At 39.0% G+C, this 23,904-nt stretch overlaps 1 protein-coding gene across 2 annotated transcripts; it reads right to left on the bottom strand.

Moving 5' to 3' along the window:
* Positions 1-1,100: 1,100 nt before the first annotated feature.
* wgn (wengen) lies at positions 1,101-22,451 on the bottom strand. 2 transcript variants are annotated; one of them, XM_064682367.1, is made up of 5 exons: positions 22,419-22,451; positions 11,402-12,060; positions 11,095-11,329; positions 1,976-2,164; positions 1,101-1,481 (listed from the first exon to the last, which is right to left on the bottom strand). In XM_064682367.1, exons 2-5 carry the CDS (start codon positions 12,056-12,058, stop codon positions 1,363-1,365), a joined length of 1,200 nt encoding a protein of 399 aa, XP_064538437.1. In that variant the 5' UTR covers positions 12,059-12,060; positions 22,419-22,451; the 3' UTR covers positions 1,101-1,362. The 2 variants fall into 2 exon arrangements, with proteins under 2 accessions (XP_064538437.1, XP_064538436.1); XM_064682366.1 differs by lacking the exon at positions 22,419-22,451 and adding an exon at positions 21,758-22,335.
* Positions 22,452-23,904: the final 1,453 nt, after the last annotated feature.

Genomic DNA, 23,904 nt, shown 5'->3' with positions numbered 1-23,904 from the left:
AAGTTGCAGCAAGTGAATTAATTCATAAAAGTTTTTATTGTTGCACACTTATAGCACTTAAATATAAACAATTTTTCCATACAATTTTCTCTTCGATTTTTCACATTTTTATTAATGTTCCTTTTACATTTATTTGTATGTTCGATTTTTCGGTTTTTTTTTTGTTTTGTTTTTCTCCCCTTCTTGTTCTTGTTATTGTTATTGTTATTGTTAGTTTGTATTTCGTTTATGCGTTTTAATAATTATGAAATATTAAATATTTATAATCCTAAATGAATATTTTTTGCATTTCGCTAAGAACAAATACAAAAAAAAGACATAAAATATTTATAATTAATACACGTTTAATATTTTCTCAAATACGCCTACACATTAATATATGTATATGTATATAATCGTATGCATGTGCTTGTGTGTGTGTGTGTGTGTGTGTGTGTGTGTATGGGCTATGGATGAACGATATTATGCATGATATACAATATGCACGACTATATAGTAAACATATAGTAGCTGATATGCTGCCGATATTGCTTGGTTCTGTAGCACGTTCACGTCACGTTCGCTCGCCTTAATATTTACATTAAGTAGAAATTGTTAATCATATATAGATGGGCTTCTATTATAATGCATTCATAGTTTGTAACTCTTCACTCTCACCATCTTTCACACTCTTGCTCAAAAAAAAAACACAAAAAAAAAACTCTCTTTTATATATACAAAAACAATTTATCAATTTCGCATTCAAAATTAATGTAACGCTCAGCGTGGCAAATGGTTTGGACAAACAGCTCCGAATAGAAAATCAAGTTCGAGTATTTCTACATAAATTTCAGTTTTAATAGAGTTCCGTGAGTTTTGAGAAAAGTTTTGACGACAGTTTGAATAAACTACTTACGTTTGGATAAACAGTTTGGGCAAATCTCAAATTTAGTCTAGCTCGAATTATAGATAATATTTCACTTCAAGCATTTGTGAATTTCAAGAATAGAATTTTTCAAAAATGTTCAAATTAAAAAAAAGACCAACTCGAATTCGTAAACAAAAGTTTGTTTGACGCAACTATTTGCCAGCATGAACGTGTTGATTAATTAATAATTAATAAATTGCTGTGCCTTTGCATTACAAACAAGTCAACATAACATTTAAATTAAATATCAGGCAAATATATGTATATATTAATCGTACGCGTAAATAATTCTCCAAATTTTGCAAGCTCTCGAGCTCCCTCAGCGTTCTCTTTGTACAAAGTTGTTGCTGCTGTTGTTGCTGTTTCTGCAGTTGTTGCTGCTGTTGTTGTTGTACTCGACGTCAACGTACGTACACTTAAGTATTTCCCAACAAGCTCCTGGCCAGACTGCAGCATCAGCCCTTCGAGCCGGCAAAGACACCAGCTCCTAATCCGTTGCTCTCCTCGATGTAGACATTGCCCGGCTGCAGGGTTCTCAAGATGCGTCGCTCATGATGCTTGGCATGCTTTTCCACTAGAGAAGGAGAAAAAACAGAGAGAAAAAGAGAATGAGAGAGAGAGAGAGCAAGGCAGAGGGGTGCATGTTTGCTTGAGCCGTGTAGGCCACAAGCGTGGCTGTCAAAACTGAGTGACAGCCGTAGGCCCCATTGTATTAAAATTCTGTGCGGGCGCGTTCTCATTTGCATTTGCCGTGGAATCAATTGCGATCGCATTGGATGGGCCCATTAAGCGGCTATTGTCGCCGCCAAGAGGCCGCCGCCCACGGGCTCAATGGCCAATTTAAATGCAAATTGGCAAACGCCTTGACCAAAAAGGCGCAAATAAAAAAGCAAGAAAAAACACAAATGAAACATAAAAAGAAATTCTTTCGTCTGTGGAATGCCATCCCGCAGCGCCTGCCCTGCCTCGTTCCAGTCCCAGTGCAGTTCCAGCCCAGGCCAGCCCCCTGCCAGGCGCATCATATTGGGCTGGAACGATCTCAAGTGGTTTGACCTTTGACACACTTACCAGGCAGCAGCACATGTTGCGGCTGAAAGATGCCCGACTGCGCAGCGGACGCTGACGCCGACGCCGACGTCATTGCCGAGGCGGGCAGACCGCGCAACGCATCCGCATTGCCTATGAAGAAGGTGCCACCATCCAGACTCTGCACCTCGGCCAGCTTGGCCATCAGCTTCGTGGACAACTCTTCCACATCTGCAAGCACCAGAGAAAACAAAAAAAAAGTACATTTTAAGTAACATCTGGAACTCGTTTCAGATAAATTAAATATATGTATATACTATATAAAACAATAAATAAATTTATAAAATAAACTAAATTAAGTAACTATAGTTGATACTATCGTGTCTACACAATATTATAGTGAGATCAGCAAAGAGTCCATTGAACGCAAAGAATTCTTGTTAGACCATTACGAGATTAAGTCCTTAAGAAACCATATAAATCCGCAGTTAACCATGGCGCGGTTTGTACGGATCCCTAAATCACAAACGAATCGTTCTTTGACAAAAACATTGATTTCTTTTCATTTGATACGATTTCAAAAAGGTATAAGAATCCAAAATCGGACTGTATTTCCCTGAGATATTAAAGAAAAATGTTCAAAAATGTTTTGATTTTCGAACCGACCCCGTTTTTGGAAAAAACGTCAGACAGTATTTACCCGAGATATTCAATAAAAATCATCAAAAAAGTTTCGATTTTCGAACCGACCAAGAATTTGAGAAAAAACGTGATGTAACCCCTTGCCATTTTGTTGATTTGGGTCAACATTAAGATTTTCATTTTTTTGATGCCAATCGATAATAGTGATCCTTTCGAGTCCAAAATGGTATAAAATTCACAAATCTGACATTATCTGGCCGAGATATTCAAAAAAATCATCAAAAAAGGTTGACTTTACAAACGAATCGGTTTTTGGTCAACCACTTTTTTTAACCCATCGATTTTAAAAATGTTTGAATGCCAATTGATAGTAGGGATCCCTACGAATTCAAAAAGGTATAACATTTCAAAATCTGACAATATTTACCCGAGATATTCAATAAAAATCATCAGAAAAGTTTCGATTTTCGAACCGACCCCGAATTTGAGTAAAAACGTGATGTAACCCCTTGCAATTTTTTTGATTTCCAATCGATAGTACTGATGCTTACGAGTCCAAAATGGAATAAAATTCCCAAATCGGACATTATCTGGCCGAGATATTCAAAAAAATCATCAAAATAGGTTGACTTTACAAACGAATCGATATTTGGTCAACCACTTTTTTTAAACCATCCATTTTGAAAATGTTTGAATGCCAATTAATTGTAGGGATCCCTACGAACTCAAAAAGGTATAACATTTCAAAATCTGACAATATTTACCCGAGATATTCAATGAAAATCATCAGAAAGGATTCGATGTTCGATTTTCTAACCGACCTCGAATTTGAGAAAAAACGTGATGTAACCCCTTGCCATTTTGTTGATTTGGGTCAAAATTTAGATTTTCATTTTTTTGTTGCCAATCGATATTACTGATCCTTACGAGTCCAAAATGGTAAAAAATTCACAAATCTGACATTATCTGGCCGAGATATTCCAAAAAATCATCAAAAAAGGTTGACTTTACAAACGAATCGGTTTTTGGTCAACCACTTTTTTAAACCCATCGATTTTTAAAATGTTTGAATGCCAACTCATAGTAGTGATCCCTACGAATTCAAAAAGGTATAACATTTCAAAATCTGACAAAATTTACCCGAGATATTAAAAAAAAAACATCAAAAAAGTTTAGATTTTCGATTTTGGAACCGATCCCGAATTTGAGTAAAAACGTGATGTAACCCCTTGCCATTTTGTTGATTTGGGTCCAAATTTAGATTTTCATTTTTTGATGCCAATCGATAGTACTGATCCTTACGAGTCCAAAATGGTAAAAAATTCACAAATCTGACATTATCTGGCCGAGATATTCCAAAAAATCATCAAAATAGGTTGACTTTACAAACGAATCGGTTTTTGGTCAACCACTTTTTTTAACCCATCGATTTTTAAAATGTTTAAATTCCAATTGATAGTAGGGATCACTACGAATTCGAAAAGGTATAACATTTCAAAATCTGACAAAATTTACCCGAGATATTCAATAAGAATCATCAAAAAAGTTTCGATTTTCGAACCGACCCCGAATTTGAGTAAAAACGTGATGTAACCCCTGCCATTTTGTTGATTTGGGTCAAAATTTAGATTTTCATTTTTTTGATGCCAATCGATAATAGTGATCCTTACGAGTCCAAAATGGTATATCATGCCGAAATCGGACAGTATTTGGGCGATATAATTCAAAAAATCAAATTTCAAAAACATGGCTTAAATCAAAGTGAAAACAGTTTCGTTAGGCCGATTAGTTGATCCAGAAACCTCAATATAGACTCAATTGATTGCTATAGATCAGATCCTTTATTGCTTGATTTGCATTATTAGCTTAAAGATTTATAATAAAATGCTGGCATTGGCAACCAATTGGATATACGTTCGATTTAGCAAAAAGTAACGAGAGCTTTCCATTTGCACGTGTTCAAGGTTCAAAATTCTCTCGGATCACGTCTGCCTATACTATAGTATAATGTACATATGTAATTTTCGCAAGCTGTATAAAATACTGTTATGGCCTTCATAAACACGGCCATAAGGCTGTTAAAATATTTATTATATTTTTGTATTCGCGCTGTCAGATCAACAATTATTACTGCCAGCCCATTCTTGATCGATGCCAGGAAATCGAAAGGGGGTCGTTCAGAGGCCTTTTGCTGCCGCATTTCTGACTTGTAAACAAACCAGCGTGGGCGTAAATGATGGGCGTGGCCATAACAGACACCCGCCCAGCCAGCCAGCTAGCCAGCAGATAATTTATCATTTATTTTTAAACTGTAGTCAACAAAGAAGAAACCAAAAAAACAAGAAAATTAAAAAGAAAATCGACCTGCGTCGAGGAAAAACAGAAAACTGAAAAGCGAACGAAAGAGAGAGAAACAAAATAAGATCAACATGAAAATTAAGTTCCATTGCCCAACAGACGCGACGGCTGCCTTTCGGTTCTTTGCATTTTATTATAAACAATCCCAGCAAATTTTCACACAACAACAACAACAGCAACTTGAACGATGGAAACGGCAGCTACGTTGTACAATTTTTGAGGAAAAACAGAAGGAAAATACCAAATTGGAAAAAAGCAAAACAAATTTTCAAATTTGCGCAGTTCAATTAGTTTCAAAAATTTTCAATGCGCCAAAGAAAATTAAGCACATATGGATGAGTAGTCTCTAGAGAGGTGCGAGCACGAGAACGGGTACGATGAGTGTGAGTATGAGTATGAGTATATGTGTGAGTGCGAGTGTGAGTACGAGGACGAGTACTCGCTTGTATCTGTTTATGTACTCGCATTGTACGCGTGCCTGTGTGTGTATGCTTGCTGGGAATGTATTGGGAAAAGCGGCACAGTTGAATTTTCCATGGAAAACTGTATGCCAAGAAGATTCTAGCAAACTGATTAGTGAAAGCAGGAAATCCGAGAAAAAACAAAGAACTCAAATTGAACAATTTGTACAGATCATGTGATCTGTACATTCAAGTGATCTCTAAAAGAATCTGTACATATATGTATATGAACTATTATCATGCGTGGGTTAGGCTATTGATAAAAGATTTTGGCATCGAACATAGATTTGGTTAATTGATAGATAGATTCTACAGATCATGTGGTGCAAGTGATCTCCGAAAAAAATTATTATATATATACGATCTATACGATCATGTGTTTCAGCAAAAATATCTACTGAAGACCTTAGATGGCATTGAACATTGATTTAGTTAATCAATAGGGAAAATTAAAAATTAAACAAATCATATGACTCAACTGATCTCGAGGGAGAAGCTTTGTATATATAAGATCTATAACCATGCGTAGGAGTCTCTATGGGAGCTCATCGATATGGATAAGGAAGAAGAAAAGGAATGGAAGAATATAGAAGGAACATAGATTTAGTTTATTTATAAAGGTTTAAATTGATTCAAGTGAGCTCGAGGGATAAATATTTTGGCTACTTCTAGCTTGCGTTGGGTTGGGGCTAAGATCATCTTTTGGTCCTAATCTGTCGAGTGACATTTGTAACCCTCATTTTATATTTTTTATTTGATTTATCTCTCTCTCTCTCTCTCTCTCTTTGATTTGTCCCTTTCATTATGCATGTGCCAATAGTATGTATTCCGAAAATTGCAAGTTTGTTTGAGTTGCCACGCGACTCGCCCCATCGCTGGTAGTTAGTGTAGTCTCCGCCTCAGCAGCCGCCCCCTGTCTCCAGCTACCCCTATGCCGCTGGGCGGGGTGGGGCGGTGCGAGGCAAGACAGGAACGGCATCGCTATTTTTGAACGAGCCGTAAAATGCAGGGAACAGATCGCCGAGTGTGTGACTGCAACATTTCTGCGATCTTCTTGCACTCGTTCCCAAACTTAAAAAGAGTATATTGGTTTTATGGAAATTGAAGCAGATAAATGCCAAATACATTAAATAATTTAAGAGCTAGTATGATAATGTTTGGATTAAAGACTACTGTTCAGCTCTGCTAAAGATTGATCTAAATATATACTATGATATTATTTTATAAATATGGCTTTTATTGGACTGTGAGCGTGTATTACGCAATTGGTTATACCCGACTGAAAATGTTCTTACACGTTTGGATCTGCATTTGCTCAGCTGGCACATTGAGCGAATTTATCGCCTGCACAATTCCAAGTTGAAGGAAACACTAAGCGCGTGCCAAACGACTGAAAATGCAAATGGAAATGGTTATGGCCAGGGAAAAGCCAGAGAGCGGAAGAGAGTGAGGGCAGAGAGAGAGAGAGAGAGAGAGAGGGGGGGGGGGGGAAGAGAAAGGGCAACCGACTGGCAATTGTCAATTGAGCGCTTGAATGCGCCCAGTCACACCTTTCCTTGCCGCAGAGGCAACAACAACTTCCTGTACAACCCGCCAGGCAGCTGGTCCAATATTTAATCATCAATTCGCCAACTATTTATAGAAATGCTGCGACGGAAACAGCAGCAGCAGCAGCAGCAGCAGCAACATGAGCTGCAACAGCAGCCAGTTGCAACCGAAATCCAATAAGAATTCATTCAACGGGAAGTACAAAGAAAATGCCTGCGCATGGCATTTCCCAAGTGCAACGCATGCCACATTCGATTACAGCTCGATTTTCCATGCAGCTGACATTATTTTCATCTGTTCATCTGCTGATCTGTTGCAGTTGCAGTTGCAGTCGACGTCAGCGTCGGCGACGCAGTCACTGCACGGCATTTCCTGCCCTTCGTCTGTTTTTATAGCACTTGGCTGGCTGTGACATGATTTTGGAATTTCATTACATGCCCGCGGAAGTGATTCGACTCTGCGGTCTACAAACATCCGCTTGTCCTTGAGCTAGACACGCCGCGCATGCAACAGGGGCAGCAGGGGGGGGGGGGGGGGGGGACCCCTCACTCTTCCACTTGCACGTGCTTTTACTGGACAAAGTGGCATATGCGTATGCGTGTGCGTGTGTGTGTGTGTGCTTGTGTGTGTCTGCTTCCGGCCCTGGGCTGAGTATTTGATATAGCTGAAATCTCGAAAAATCACAGGGAAGTACATTTGCTACTCGCTCAGGCTGGGATCGTTAGCAAGTGTTGTTATTGTTGTTGTTGTTGTTTTCTCTCCGCCTGTCTCGCTTCTCTGTTTACGTTTCGTATCGTTTCGTTGGCGGCTTCATAAATTTTTCACGCTGGACATGGCTGCACTTTTTCACTGGGCGCTGCGTGGGTCGACAGCGACAGCGACGGCGACGCCGACGTCGACACGCGCTGAATTATGATTACAAGAAGAAAAACAAGACGTGAACCTATCAAAGCAAGGCATAAATTTTCACGTTGGCCCCGCTGACACGGCCTGGTGGGTGGAAAGGCGCGAAAAGCGTGGAAAATTCACGCTCTTTACCAATGTTGTTGTTATTCTTTGCCTCTAGCTATTGTTGCGCATCCACACAGCATGTGTCTACACATTCTCACAAAGGCATCCAAAATGCAACTTTAACTACATACATATGCATATATATATGTATATATATATATTTATATCTATATCTATATTCGTATAGATTAAGATACAAGCGAGAGCAGCAGAGCTTAGTGCTGTTTTGTGCACGAAGATCTTGTCAGATTTAACTTGATCTAACAAATCTCAATAAATTTCCTCAATCATTTTTTTTTATTTAGCGAACGTTTGGAGAAAAAACAGGGCCAAATAAAAGGGCAGAAACTAATTTCATTTGAACTTCAGATTTTTCTCTAGCTTGTGGCTTTTAAAGAGGAAAAAATTCCAAATAAATTCATTGAAAAGAATTTGTGATAATGTGCTTAGTATTTTGATCATGAGCTCATATATTTATTGAGATTTTGGAATACTTGTTTTGAAATTTGAAAACCTTCGGTTCTTCCATATATATTCTATGCCATTCGGCTTTCATAATTTTGGACAGCTCGCTGAATTATGCGCACATATCCATATATAATGAAGGCACGAAGGGTTCTCCATGCTCAATTTCATTGCCACTTAGAAAAAGAAATAAAACTTTATATGCCGAACACTTTATGAAGCTGCTGGCTCATAAAACTTTAAAGTGAGTCCGCAAAGGAGCAAATCAAATCAGTGAAAAACGCTGACAACTTGGGGACCGAAAACCGCATTCAACGATTGAAAGAAGTTTCGAGTGTATGTGTGCGTGTTGCATGCCTCATTTGAGTTGCGACTCTCTCATATGTTGCTTTATTATGACATATGAGAGGGAATATACATATATGGCATATGGCACGAAATAAATGTGCTTAAATGCTGCCGTCTCGGGATGCCAGTTGCGTAAATGGCAGCAAAAACAAAGGCAAATATCATTGTCAAGGACAGAGATCGTCGGGCCCTTGCGCCCTTTAACAGCTGCAAAAGGCAACTCGAAACGCGCAGATATTGAATATATAAGTAAAGTAGCAACAAAGGCTACATCCATTTCCAAACTTTATGTTTTGAAATCGAAAATAAATTCTTATGTCAGATAATGATATTTCTATATAAGCCTTAACTTAACTTGATACCAAAAGTCAGCCACAGGAACAAGATAATATAAGATAAATACCTTTAAATTTGTATTTGTATAAATTCGGATATAGTTTAAAGTCTATGAAAATTAATAATATCAAAAAAATATAACTTTATTTATGTTTCGTCTAGTATAAATAATAATAATAATCTGTCTAAAACTGAGTTCTTCTATGATCAGCTTATATATTTAACAAGAACTACTATATCATATAGCTTTAAGTAAAGAATTGATCAAAGAATGAGTTTGAGTAAGGGAAATTGATAATTTTCTAAAGGTATCTTGACATATCTGCAGGATCGCATCAAAGGGGAATGCTATGTTATATGTCTCCCAAAGGAACTAACAAATCGGCCTGGAAAAGCATTATAAAGGCGGCAAACCAAAGATATTCGTTCTTTCTTGCTGAAAAGATGGTTCGATGCGGATTTTGGCTCGACTGAAAAAACAACTGAATACTCAAATAGTTAATATTATACAATTTGTGGTATGCAAATATCCGAGCAGAGGTCTTTGAGCACCTGCTCGTCATATCGATCCAAACTCTCTGAAATTATTGTTACTCTTCATGCGCGCCTGTGGTTCGCTCGGCTCCTATATGGAACTCATGTTGCGGTCAGGTAAAACACGAGCGCCAACCGTAAATAATTTATTAAAAAATAAATAAAAATAAATTTAAAGCTGGCGAAAAATATTAATAAGAATCATGACAACGGCAACAACAACAAAAACAACTTGCTTGTTGTATGCAAAACGCGTCGCTGTCGACGTTGTCAGAGCGGCGACGTCATGGACGCACATGCGCCAAATATTTGGACGTTTCGTTCTACTTTGGCGCAGGCGCAGGCTCATTAATATGCACCTGATGGCCAGCTCCTGAGAGTGCCACCTCCACTTTTCCCCCTAACTCCCTGCTGCCCTCCCTCACAGCAACTTGCAGATCTCGCAGCTCGTGCAGCAATTCGCTGGAAATCTGCGCAAAGGGACGCGCGTCTTTTGCGATGCCGGCTCCGGGCTTTGGTTGTGCTGTAGGAGATGCCGCTGGCGATTGTCGGGAGCTCCCATACATCAAAGTGTCGTGTTTTGGCTTATAAATATGTACGCGCTAGTGCGCTGGGCCACGTTTAGGGCCGCAGCAGGTTGTTTCTCAGCTTTCTACTAGAAATCAAACAACACACAATCGCACGCCGGGCATGCTAAGCAGCCGGAGCGGCCGGAGCAGGCAGGCATTGGAGGCCAACAGCAACTGCAACTGCAGCTGATACTGCCACTGCCACTGGGTTTGGGTTTGGGAAACTGTGCGGTGTGGACAACCTTTGGCAATGCAGCGTAGAACGCGATGCGCATTTAAAGCAGCTCCGCCCCAGCTCTTTGGTGTTGGGTTAAAGGTGCCCCTCGCTGCATGAACCATGTCGCAGTCGAGGCGTGTGAATGTTGAAGCAAAGGCCACAGCAAGCGGTCCACTAATACAGTTTACAGAGACATTAGGTTTTCAATCGACGTTATGTCAACCACATGAAAATTTAGTGAAAACTGGTTGCGAATTATATATATGTATATATATAATTTGGTTTTCTAACACACTGATATTTAAGTTATCATAAAGATAAAAACTTCTCAACTAGGGTTTTTCAAGGTATAAATTTGATGTATTTGACATAATGGAAATTTGGTTAAAACTGGATGCGAATTATAAGAAAAATTAAATTTGTGGTTATACTTAGTTGCTCACATAGACAGCCGAACGACCCAAATAATCACTTGGTTTTATCAAGTCTTAAATTAAGTTTTAACAAGATTTGAATTTCTGGTGTTTTGCAATCATTGAAATTTTGTTAAAACACGTTGCGAATTATAAGTAAAATGTAATTTAAACTAAGCTCTTAACATATGAGTACTTGCACCTACTTTTTTCATCAATATAATTTCGATCTATATATAAAGTTGAAACCGAAACTCACCTTGATCCAATCGACGCTCCATGCGGCGCCACTGGCGCATATGATGGATGAGTATGCAGGCGGCCACCGAAAAGAAAAGCAGGCAGGCGAGCGCCGCGATAAAGAGTGCGCCCGTCTGCCAGTCGAGGGGCAAGGCAGCGGCTGCCTCCTCGTGCAGCTGCTGCAGCTGCTCGTGGGTCAAGTGCTGCAGCGGCGTTGGATAATCGGGACGCTCATATTCCGAAGACTTTCGGCGCTGCAATAGTTGCAAATCGAATATCGTATCAATGAGAAGCGAGCACATTCGATCCATATGCCAACAGCTTACCTCCTTCCAGTTTGGCTCCGTTCTGGACACCCTCACCCAATCGATTGGCAGATCGTAAATGGAACTGCAAACGGTATCGATGTGCAGCTGGCACGGGCGATGCGGTATCATCTCGCCTTGGCAGATGGTGCAGGGCGTGCACTTGTGCTGCAGCTGATCCCACCAGTGCTGCGGTTCACAGGGTGAACTGGGCACAACAAAGCCATTGGCGCTGGCGCTATTCGTGGCAGAGCCAGCGGCAGAGGCAGCGGCAGCGGCGACGGCGGTGGCGGTGGCAGCGGATGCGGCGGCAACAGCGCACAAGGAACATGTTGTGGTTAGGAGCAATAGCGTCAGATAGGCGCCAGTTCTGCTTAGATATGGGATGCTGCTTCTTCTTCGGATTGTTCTTGCTGTTATTGTTGCTGTTGTTGTGCTGCTGCTGCTGCGCTGCTGACTGCACTGTCGCCTTCGTCGACGTTTGTGAAATTTGGAGTTTGTGTTTGTTTTTGTTTCTGTTGTTGCTGTTGCTTTTGTTGTGCGCATTATAGCTAATGTTAAGTTGTTGTTGTTGTTACTGTTACTGTTACATTTACTGCTACTCGTTGCTGTTAATTTCGTTGCGGCTGCTGCTGCTGCTCTGCTGGCTGCGCTGCCGCCTTGTATTAACGGCTGCATCTCTGCAAAACAGAAAAATATGGAAATACATATAAACATATATATTTTTAAATTTTGCAAATATATAAGCAGGTAGTTGGAGGCAACTCCAGACGCAAGAGATAATACCTTCTACAAACGAATTCTAAGATGAAACTTCGTTTTATTTTGTTAAAATTATGAAAATATAATCAAATTATTTCATTTTTTTTATCTCTTTAAGCTTCACTCTATATAATAAAGTATGTTTTCATATCTCAAACATTTAAGGCAACAAAATATAAAGGGAGCAATAGATAGTTACTCTTAATGTTCAGGTACAATATACCTTGGTCTTAATAAAGGTATCAAAAAAATTAAATGTTTTTAATCGACATATACCAAAAAAAAAACCTAAATACCAAGTTTGGCAAATGTAGCTCCTATAGTTCTTGAGTTTTGGTAAAAATACCAAGTCTCAAAACCGATATTTATCGATATTACCGAAATGGAAAGGTGTATCGAAAAAATATGATAAATTCGTATTGCTTATGGTATACGAACATCTATATATTGAGTATTGAAATTTTCTAGCTTTTGTAGTTTTGGAGTTAGACTCAGCTATATATGTATATACTTCCTTCTGCCTGTTACATAGACATTAAGCCCTTAATCCTAAGCAAATTTTATTTTATATACAATATATATTTCTTTATATTGAAGAGCTATGTGTGGGGCCAAGAATTAGAGCGTGTTAGGAAAGCGGCTATGGGTACCCTTGCTCGTCCAGTCAATTAGAGCCAAAGATCCCAATGTGAGCTGTAGAGTTCGATTTGATGTGAATCACGTTTATTGCACATTTACGTTAGATTATTTTTGTAGGGTTTAGCCTTGATATTTGCTTGAAAATGCGACATCTGTCGCCGGCAGTTTTTCATTTGCTGTTTTCCCAGACGCGCGCTTTTCACACACTCATCATCACGGCAATCGCTGGGGAATCGCAGCTATATTTTGTTGTTTTATTGATATAGAGTTGCAAACTAATGGAAAATGGCAGCACAGTGGGGCGCTGTGCATCATTGAGACATGGGCAGGGTGCCGCACTACCGGTACAACAAGCCCCCCCCCCCCGCGCACTTATCCGCCTGTTCGTGCCGTTGTCCCGCTGCATTATCGCCCATAAAAACGCGCGCAATGGCAAACTAATAAGCCGACCGGCGGCCAATGATGTTGATAATGCGACGCCATCACCATCATCATCATCATCGCCGTCATCATCATCATCATTGCCGTCGTCATCAACACAATCGTGATCATAAATGCGTACAGTTTGCAATCAACTTTAATGTCAACGGGGTGCTTAGGCGTTTCGCCAAAGCTAAAGCCTCCTCCTCCCCCCCCTCCCCCCTCCCCGTCGATGTTGCAGTGGCTCTGGTCTGGTTCATTGCTCAGCCGCCGTCCGCCATCCGCCGTCCGCCGGCTGCAGTTCTGGCAGTGCCTCCGATTCCTTTGCATCAGCGACAACGACAGCGACAACGGCAACGACAACGAAACTATTATAAATGGCATACAATTATTATTTATGCAGCTGCCGTCAGTCAATGGAGTAATTGAGAGAGGGGTAAGGTGCGGTGTGGAGGCTAAGAGGAGGGTAAACAGTGGTTCCACATCCACTCAGCCAGCGGCTTCACTTCCGCTGCAGCAGCGCACAGACTGTGCCAAAGGGAAGCCAGGAGGAGCCAGGCGACAACATACAAATCGAACAGCTAAACCGAGCCTCAATTCTGGGTGGCCAGCATATCGAATACCTGCCGGTCTGTGGTCGAGCAGCTATCCAGTATTTAGGTATTCAATGTTTACCTTTTCATTGCGAACAGAAAGCGTATACCAGTTCTGTATATAGTCCTAAATCCTAACTTGACAAAGTGCCGCAACTACATAAGTCACTCGCTAACTCGTTAAGGAGACGCATCTATTAGGACTTAGACTCTCTGACTTAATACCATGTTTAAGTTGTGCCCAAATATATCTATATGGCAAAGTATTTAAAAGTTGAAAGCAAAAGTTTATTCTTATGATTCTTTAAAGCAAAATACAAAGGAAAAGAGAGTTATATCTGAAAGAAAAGGATTTGGGTTCTAGTATTTCTTATCTCTACTAAACAGACGGAAAAGCCAGCGTAGGCGTATGCTTTATTTGTTCTCTGAAATTTCTAAATTTGTGAACTTGAAAACAGGTCTCAAATGCTTGCTAGAGACGCACTTATCTTAATGACAATCATTTTTTCAGGCAATTTTTCTATTTAACTTGAAATATATTCAATTTATTTTAGATATACATATTTTTGGTCTATACATGGGTTCGTTCCCTGAACTTCGTGTGCTCAGGGGGTCAAGCGAAGGAATGGCTGTAATATGAATATGAATAATTATATTATGAATATAAATAACTATAATATGAATATAAAAATAGATGTTCCTAGCCCTAGGTATATCCTAATACTCCATCCACATATCGTCCTGTCAAGGTAAAGATGCATACATACATATATATATACAGAGAGAGCGAGAGAGAAAGAGAGAGAGTGAGAGAAATAAGCTAGCCTGAGCCACATGTCGTCGACAGAATTAGAAATGTTGCAAAATAAAAGAGAAAATCGTATCATAGCCGAACACACTTGTTGCTGGGGCACTGTGGCAAGTGTGGATGGGAAAGAGCGGCTCAATGGGCGGTATTAAAGCGGTTCGGTATCGCAAAGCCGCACAAGTCACATAGAGCAATGACAACAGCATATAAAATGAAAACAGCAACAGGAAGAAGATATATTTAATTAAAATCAACCATAACTCGTATGGCCACCGGCAACGTGAACCGACGCACTCAGCTGGATGAACTGCGAACACAGAAAGGGCACAGCACAGGGGTACGGGTACGGGCAGGGGTAGGGGTAGGGGTATGGGAAGAGCACAGCTTACTAAGGGGGTACATGTGTATGCGCCCGTACAGTATATAGATAATATCTACATATGTATATACGAAACGAATTCCCGCAACTGCCAGCCAGATCAGGCCACAGCCCAAGCCCCATCGCTGGGGAAGAGCCCAACGATCGATGTTTGTTGAAAGACAAGTGAAAATCAATCAATTGGCAATTGGAAAGCCGATGAGAGAGGCCAGCTCTGCGATGAGCTGGTGGGGTGGGGTACAGCCCCTCATTAGCTGTTCGGTTCGATTTACAAACATTTTGTGTCGTGTTACCATAAAGCGAGTCCATGTGATCCGGTCAACAATTTTAATTTCTAATGAAATTCAAATCGGAAATGGCCCATAAGGCAATGGCACTTCCTCAGTCGTGTCTCTCGCTCTCTCTCTCTCTCTCTCTCTCTCTCTCTGTGTGTGTCAGGCACCTGTTTTTCACTCGACTATTAAAAATGCATTTCAACGCAAATTGAATAATTATTAGTTGTGTTTGATTTCTGTTTATTGCGCCAAGTGGTTCCGGTTAGCCATATACATAGATACATACTGTATACACCCTCAACCGAAATGTTTCGAATTGTATCTGTAAGATACTTTGCTTTGATCTTTGGCCAACATAACAAATGCGCCAATTTGCGCCCTCTTCATTATCTGTTGGCCTAGTGCCATTTGCCTGTCGGTCGCCCAATTAGACAGTCGTTCAATCTGTCATTTGCCGGGCAACTCAATCGTCTCTGGCCTGTCGCAACAATTAAACCAAACAAATATCGAAACATTAATCATAAATCAATCATAATATTTGCTATAGGCAATTTCTTATGTTGTAAGCAAATATTATATCCCATTCGAACTGCTGTGTCCCTATACTTATGACTCTTCCAAAAAGAGCTCTTCACGAAGATTCTCTTCCCTTTTACTTTAACAAATATATCAAATTGCTTTAATTTATATTTTCCATTTGATCGGAGCTTCCCGTCCCTTAATCTACCTCACTTTACATTTTTAGACATCTATCATCGATTCTCTATATTCATTGATCTAATCAATCTATCGCCTATCTTTTCTATATCGTAACATCTAAGTCCATTTTGTAAAATAATTACTTCCTTTCCTTAATCTTTCTCCTGTTTCTCTCTCAAATAAAAATTACCGATACAATTTTAATCGATTTAATTTTTCATATACATCTTCTTTATGCTCTTCCCCCATTCCTTCCATTATTTCGGACTTTTCTGTCCTTCTTGCCGAATTTTGAAGGGTTTTCCGACTCCAGAGTTCCGACTCCGACTCAAACTGAGGCACTCTAGTATTCGCATTGTCCCTGACCTAGCACGGTTTCTTGATCCGCTCCATTGTTGCCAGAGCGGATGCTGCTCCTGATATTGGCCAGAAAATAGCAACGTGCAAGTCGAGCAGCTGCGACAGCGGACAATCAAGGCGACTGCGAGAAAAAAAGCGCAGTCTGGCTACAACAACAGCAAGAAAATCAAGTGTAGCGTATTTTTAGCGATATATATATTTATATATATATAAGTCTTCGAAGATCTGTCGGTGCGCTAACACGTAGTACCTAAAAACTTCCAAGTAGTCCGCGACACATGCCAAGAGAGCGGCAATGGAGGCCAAAGGCTGGCCGTATGGCAACTGCGGAGACATTGAGGCAGCAGCAACAGCAACAACAACAACAACAACAAGAAGCGCCAGTCGCACATTGTGCGACGAGATTATTATGTCAGAGACATGTATCTATAAGATACATTTTGGTGCGACTGACTGAGGCGTGGTGCGCCCTGTCGTTGCCGCTGTCGCTGTTGTTATCGCTCTTGTCTGACAACTGACAGCGACAGCAATTTAAATCATGTTGCATTTTCAGCTCAGTGCTAATTGAAACTGAAAAGACTCAAAGGAGAGAGAGGGGTGAGGAGAGGGGGAGTAGGAGAGAGGGTGAGATACCGAGATGCCAAGGCAATCCTAAAAATGGGTCAGTCAGCTGAGCCTGCGCTTATAACTGGCCGCCAGATAACCCACATATATCCGAGCTCTGGCTAGTGTATGGGGCGGATCCTGAAGAGCCTTTAAGTGGAAGCTACCAAATTTAGTATGCGGTAATAAGATCTATATATACTCTCATTAGAGCTGAAGGTCTGGACGCTAGCGCTCTATTTTTTTGTAAATATACTATACTATTATTTATAATATATGAATGTATTTTACTTAATCTTAGTAATAATAATAATAACAATAATAATAATAATAATAATAATAACAAGAAAAATAATAATAATAATAATAATAATAATAATTACAAGAATAATAATAATAATAATAATAATAACAATACTTAAAATAATAGTAATAATAATAATAATAATTATAATAATAATAATAATTAAAATAATAATAATAATAATAATAATAAAAATAATAAAAAACTCTCATTACAAAATACTTATGTTTTCAACATATTGCTTGTGCCTGTATAGAGTATTTCTTAGTCGAGCTCGACTTCGCGACTTTTTATCAAAGGCAACCCTTCAGCGATTCGCATTTTTAGGCCAACAGCTGGCGGCTGTCGCCAGAAATGTTTGCCAAAAAATAAAAATGAAAGCGTACAGTTTGGTAGCTGCAATATGGTTTATCTTCTACTTATAATGAAAATATGCAGACGTGCACTTAGAAAATGTTTTGCCCTAAATTTCAGAAAATTGCTAAAGAAACAAAATGTTTTTGACTGCACATGAAAAAAAGTTTCTTAAGGAGCACGTTTTTTTTTATTAACAAATTTTCTATAATTTTGGCGCTTTTCTAAAATGTAGTCCAATCATTTTTTGAGTGTACAAGTCTTCAAGTTAGCCACAGTTAGCTGAATTATGGCCAAAAATATTTGTAAAATTATTAAAAGGAAAGTTAAGCAATACCCTTTATATTTCATTGATAAAACATCTACTTTCGATTTTACAGGGCAACTCATAGTCGTGCCTGCTCTTAAGCGAAAATTCCTAAAAGTAATTGCGCAAAATGAATGCCAAAAATAACATTAAGAAATTCAATTTGAAATCTTCGACTTTTAGAAATGTTGTACAACAATTTGAGAAATACCTCGCTTAGTTGCAACAGCAACAACAACAACTACAACAACTACAACAACAACAACAACTACAACAACAACAACAGCAACAAAATGGCAGAGCGCAATCGGCAGAGACATTTATTAAAATGTCAACTGAATGCTCACAATTTTTATTATTATTATTTGTATGATTGTTTTTGTTGTTGTTGATTAGTATAACTTTGCATGTTGTTTGCATTTGCTTTTGTTTTTATCTCCCCCGCCCCCTCGACCTCTCCCTCTCTCACTCTATCTCTCGCAGTCAGTCTTTCCCATTGCTGTGTAAATTCCAAGCGCGACAAACCATTAAAACGTTTCCATGAGCAAAAAGCAACAATTTAATGAAACGCGCCATGAGCAGCAACAACAACAACAACAACAACAACAACAAGAAGAAGAAGAAGAACAGCAACAACAACACGCAGAACGCCGACTGATCCGCGGCATTTCAACAACAATTTAGTGGAATTGTTTAGAGTTTTGCAGTTAGTTGCCTCACATTTGTCTAACCGTCTGTCCGTGTGTGTGTGTGTGTGTGTGGGTGTGTGTGTGCGTGTGTTTAATCAAGCGTGCTTGCGAAATTTCAGTGTAAAATCAATAAAAATCAAGAAGTAAGAATATTGCAATCGGATGCAACCGACTGCGCAATACACTTTCACAGTCCGATTACAGCTTAAGTCAAGCTAATCCCCAAATTTATGCAGATACAGATATCGATTGTGCCACACCCACAGTGGGCGTAGGCAAACTATTTAAGGAACGATCCTTGCAAGGGCTCATCAAGGATGGAATACATATATGTACATAGCTTTAAGATATTCCACTCTATTAATATACAATATATATATAAATATGTATATATTTATAAATAATACCTGAGGAATTTGATATAAACAGTTGTTTTGTCTAGACAAACATTCGGGCAACTGCAAATTGATAGGCGCTGGTTCGAACCCCAGCCTCTAATGCACGATAGCATTTAAAACAAAGTAATAATAATAAAAACCTATTCCTATAGCTGATCGTATTTATAAGATCAAGCTATAACCTCTAAATAAACAATAAAATGCAACTAAAAATGTTTTTAGCCCGTGCTGACAGCTGTTCTTTGGCTGGTTCGATTTATTTGCATTTACCAGCATATGGAATACCCCGAATGCAAAGTCCACTTTTGAAACGAACAAGAAATTTGCTATTTATATTTTTCTAATCTTTTTAGAATGGGAAGAGCTGTTTAGTTGCAAAGCGAAAAAAATTGCAAACGATTTGCAAATCATTTATCAAAAGCTAAACAGTAGAAAAGCAAATTCAAAGTGCACGACTATGGAATGCCCTGTAAAACAACGAAATAAGAACTTGGCAATATGTTTAATACTGATGTTGAATATCTTAAGTTCACATACTGACCTATTACTATATATTTCGAAAAGCCATGCCAAAATATAATTTTGTTCGCGTTTCTATATAAATATAAGAATTATGTATATGTATATCATTTGTATAAGAGAAAGAGTAATAAAAGTTTCATATTCTTATGTTTACATAGATCAAGAACCAAATTATATTTTGGAAATGTAAAAAAAACGATGTTATAATTATTATTTGAAATATATATATAATTATTTTTTTTAAATTATTATTAATTATACAACTATATTATATAGTTATTATTAATTATATTTATTATAAGAAAGATCCCAAAGATCAAAGCTATTCGCCAACCTATTTTTATATTGTATTGCTATATTATTATGTTATAAAGTTATATTATTACATTATTGTATTATATTATAATCTTATTATTTGTTTTTTTAATCTTTATTTGGACTATTAAAGAGGTTTATTTAGAAAGGCATAGTTTTGATTGGGCGACAAGAGTTATGTGTTTATCAAGGTTGCAAGCTGGAACTCTTATTTATTTTTTACTAAAGCCCCAGTCTCAAATCAATGCAATTGCTTTAAAAACAGTCGAGCCGAACAATTTTTGTTTCAAAAAGAATTTCCCTTGAATTCGAACACATTTGAGGGAGGACACGCAGTTTGCTCGATACCAATTCTGAGTAGAGATCAAAGTTACCCCGCAACTTCTATAAATTACAATTTAAAGAATAGACGACAAACAAGAGCTTGAACCAAAAGGAAAAATAGTTGGTTCGAACCGTCCACCGAGCCATCGACTTTGTAAATTTCATGGGACTCATACCAGATAGTTTTAACATTGCAAAACGTCTGTTTACGATTTGAAAGACTTTACGTACAGTTGGTTGTTTTACTGGGTATGGGAATTGCGAGTGCTTTAACCGAAATATCAAAAGATGATTTGCTGAACTCTGGCCAAGGCAAACAAAAGATCTGAAGAAGTTCGCCCAGCAGCCTCGACATGTGTAGCTATTATAAGTGTGCATATAGTCCATATATATATAAATATACATACATATGTATGTTTGCATCATGTTTTGCATATTTTGACAAATGCCAATCGATTGGCTTTGGGTTAAGGAGTACAGTTGATGGCGGATGCTGTCTATAACAGTACAGATAAAGATACAGCTACAGATGGACGGATACAAACAGACAAATGCAGTTACGGATACAGATGCAGTTTTGGAGGGCAGGCGACTTATTTTTACACTGACAGATTTTTGACAGATATTCGAAATGGAGGAGGGGTCCGTCCGCCTGTTGTTATGCAAGCAATGCCGGGCAACAGAAGAGTTCAATGTATTATTTCCATGTATTTATGAACCGATGGCAACCAGTTGCAGGCGCTGTGCACAACAAGTGCCGACTCTAGGGTCTAGCCTGGCCGGGCCACAATTGTTGGGTCTGCTTCTGGCGATGTTTACCCTTTGGATTTCCCTTCCGCTCTTTGGGTCTTCAAAGCATGTGTGTGCACGTTAATAGCACGGCGAGCATATATCCATTAGTTTCGCGTGCGTCTATGAGCATCAACACGACTCACACACAGACACACGCTCACACTCACACTGACACACACACTCAGACTCGTAGTCGTGTGTGTGCTGTGCCCCCTAATGGCCGTGCATCAATGCAACAGTTTGTCAGTTAGTCAGTTGTCGGAATCTGGGGGTTTCTCATTCAGATTCCGATTCTGATTCTGATTCCGATTGTTTTTGTTTTTTTTATGTTTTTTTTTGTTTTTGCGCTGCCTGTACAGAGGGCTGCTACTGTTTCTACACTCGATTTATATTTTTTATCATTTGATTTAATTTAATTCCATTTCATTTCGGCTGCAGACCAAGCCTCAGCCCCAGCCCCAGGCTGAATCCAGAGCTGCTGCCCCGCCACCTCGCCCCCACGCACACCAAAACGGGACCGGCAATGCGACAGAGCGAGAGAGAGAGAGAGAGAGAGAGAGGGAGTCAGAGCATCATGATGATCATCAGCGGCAACTGGCGGGCGGCTGCGGTTGCTGCTGCTGCTGCTTCCGAAACCGGGCATAACCATAATCATAACCGTAGCCAAAGCTCATGAGTGGCGGGGTCTGCCCCCGGTCGATGGATCTGTTCCATGTTCTGTCCGGTCTGTCGTCTGTTTGTATACAGTCAAATATGATCATGATACTACCTACAGATGTGTGTGTGTGTGTGTGTGTGTGTGCCTTATAAACATGTATTAAATAAATCACTCACTTCTTTTTTCGTTTTTTTCTCTTTCGCTCGTTTGTTTGCGGTTTTCCTTAATTTTGATTATATACACATATACATATATGCATATATATAGTGTGTTGTTGTTGTTGTTGTAGTTGTTGTAGTTGTTGTTGTTGTTGTTCTCCTCGTTGGCTTTTTAATTAGCTGCTTGCATCTTTTATGCTGCGGCTCTTGTTGTTGTTACACTTCGATCATCAATCAATCAATCAATCAATCAATCAATTAATTAGTCGCCATGCACTGACAATTTCTTAAACTTTTCCTTTGCATTTCGTTGACACTTTTGCGTAACTTTTTTCTCTTTAAGTGCATTTAAAAAACAACAAAAAAACATGAAACACTCGCGACTCACTAAACTAACGCATCGGGCATATAAATCACATTCTATGCAAAACTATATGCATACATGTGTGCATGTGTGTGCGTGTGTGTACGTGTGTGTGAGTATCCGTATAATCGTATGTATTTAAGCATCTAGGTAAGTATACAACCAGGCATGGCAATGGCATCGTTTCAAGTGCCGTCGCGTTTCCACATGCGATTGTACAAATTTTGAAAACGGCAAACAAAAAAAAAATAAATAAATACAAAAAAAAAATAGTACGGTAAAATACGTTTCTTTAATGCTAGTTTATTAGAGAACCACTTGGAACGAACGACGATCGCAGCGATGATCCGCAGCTCGTCGCGTGCGTGGAGAGACTGAGGCATGCAACGGCAGCGATGCTCGTGTTTAAGCGACGCCGCACGCCAGTGTTGACAAGCTAGCGGCTTTTACGCTACATCTAGCTGCTGCTCATCAAACCTCTAGCAGTGGGAGAATTATAGCTAAAGCCAATATGTTAACTAAATGGTTTTCACTGAGTTACTGAACTAGTTCATTTTAAGTGCTGTTGAGTATTAAATGTACTTAAAATATAAGTTAATGCTAGCGTACATAAGAAACAAAAAGTATTTGGTAATATGTATAAATTAATAATGAAAAAACCTAATCCCATATTGATACTCGAGTATAAATTAAAGCAGTATAAAATTAAAGCAATTTGTTAGTTTGTTCTGATTATCTCTTCAACTATATAACACAATCTTAATAAATATAGATCTCTAGCTTTTCTTCTGCTAAACATATCTATTCGTGCTTTCTTTTGAATTAGCTTCTGATTGCTTTTCAGTAGTTGACAGCACTGTTGCGCTGTCTCTCAATGTAGAGTGTGACCAGAAGAGAGGTAGAAAGAGCGAACGAGAGAGAGAGAGAGAGCTAGCTAGCGTAGTAAACTTTGCTGTTGGGGGTGGCTTAGCTCTCGCGATTTCCCTATGAACCCAGCCCGTCGCTGTTCGCACTTTACCTTCTAAATTTCACTTTCGACCGGAAGAGGTCAACATGAATCTTCTGCTTGGCATATCCCACGGAATTTACCCTATCGAAGCTGCTGTAGAGAGTAGTTTCTGGCTGAAGGAATATCACAACATAAACCAAATATATATATACCTATAATCGATGTTTCAGTATTTTGTGAGTTAATCAGTTAAGAAACTTTAATGTGCTCAAACCGAGGCCAAACATTGTTTTAAGATGCGTCTTTGGTCAATTTTACATCATTGGCAGCATACTTCTAGGCTGGCACAAAGAGACCAAAATTAAGTGTTGGTAACAGATATTTTTGTTAACAGCAGTGCTGCCAATTCAGCTATTTTCTAGTTAAGTTTGCCTGTTTTCAGATGTCAGCCGGATAGAGATGACATTTTAAAGGGGCTTAAGTATTTGTTGACCTCTCAAACACTTGTAACTCTCGATTTCCAATGTGTGCTCAGATAGATAATTCAGATATTTTTAGCTACTTATTCGTCGACTTAAGCTCCTTTTTTGAATCGGCAATTGGTAACACTGTATACCAGGCATATCCGTGGATATACTAAGTTGCCCTTGGCATATCTCTAGCATATTGAAGAAGAATTCACGGGTCCCATTAGATGCGATATTATTCTCAATAGTGCTTGATCGCAATAAATGACTAGCTAAGTATTTAGACCCATAAATATACTTTGATCATTCTGTTCTTCAAAACATGCTCAAAACATGCCTTAACTTTTTCATGGGTTTTAATAAATCGTATTTCATATCTCTATAT

The sequence above is a fragment of the Drosophila montana genome, unplaced genomic scaffold (genome assembly GCF_035044405.1).
Source record: "Drosophila montana isolate Dmon_TW-CO22-7 unplaced genomic scaffold, ASM3504440v1 contig_2481_1, whole genome shotgun sequence".
NCBI classification, from domain to species: Eukaryota; Metazoa; Arthropoda; class Insecta; order Diptera; family Drosophilidae; genus Drosophila; species Drosophila montana.
Note: the sequence above shows the minus strand (reverse complement) of the source record. Positions and strands in the feature narration are given on the sequence as shown.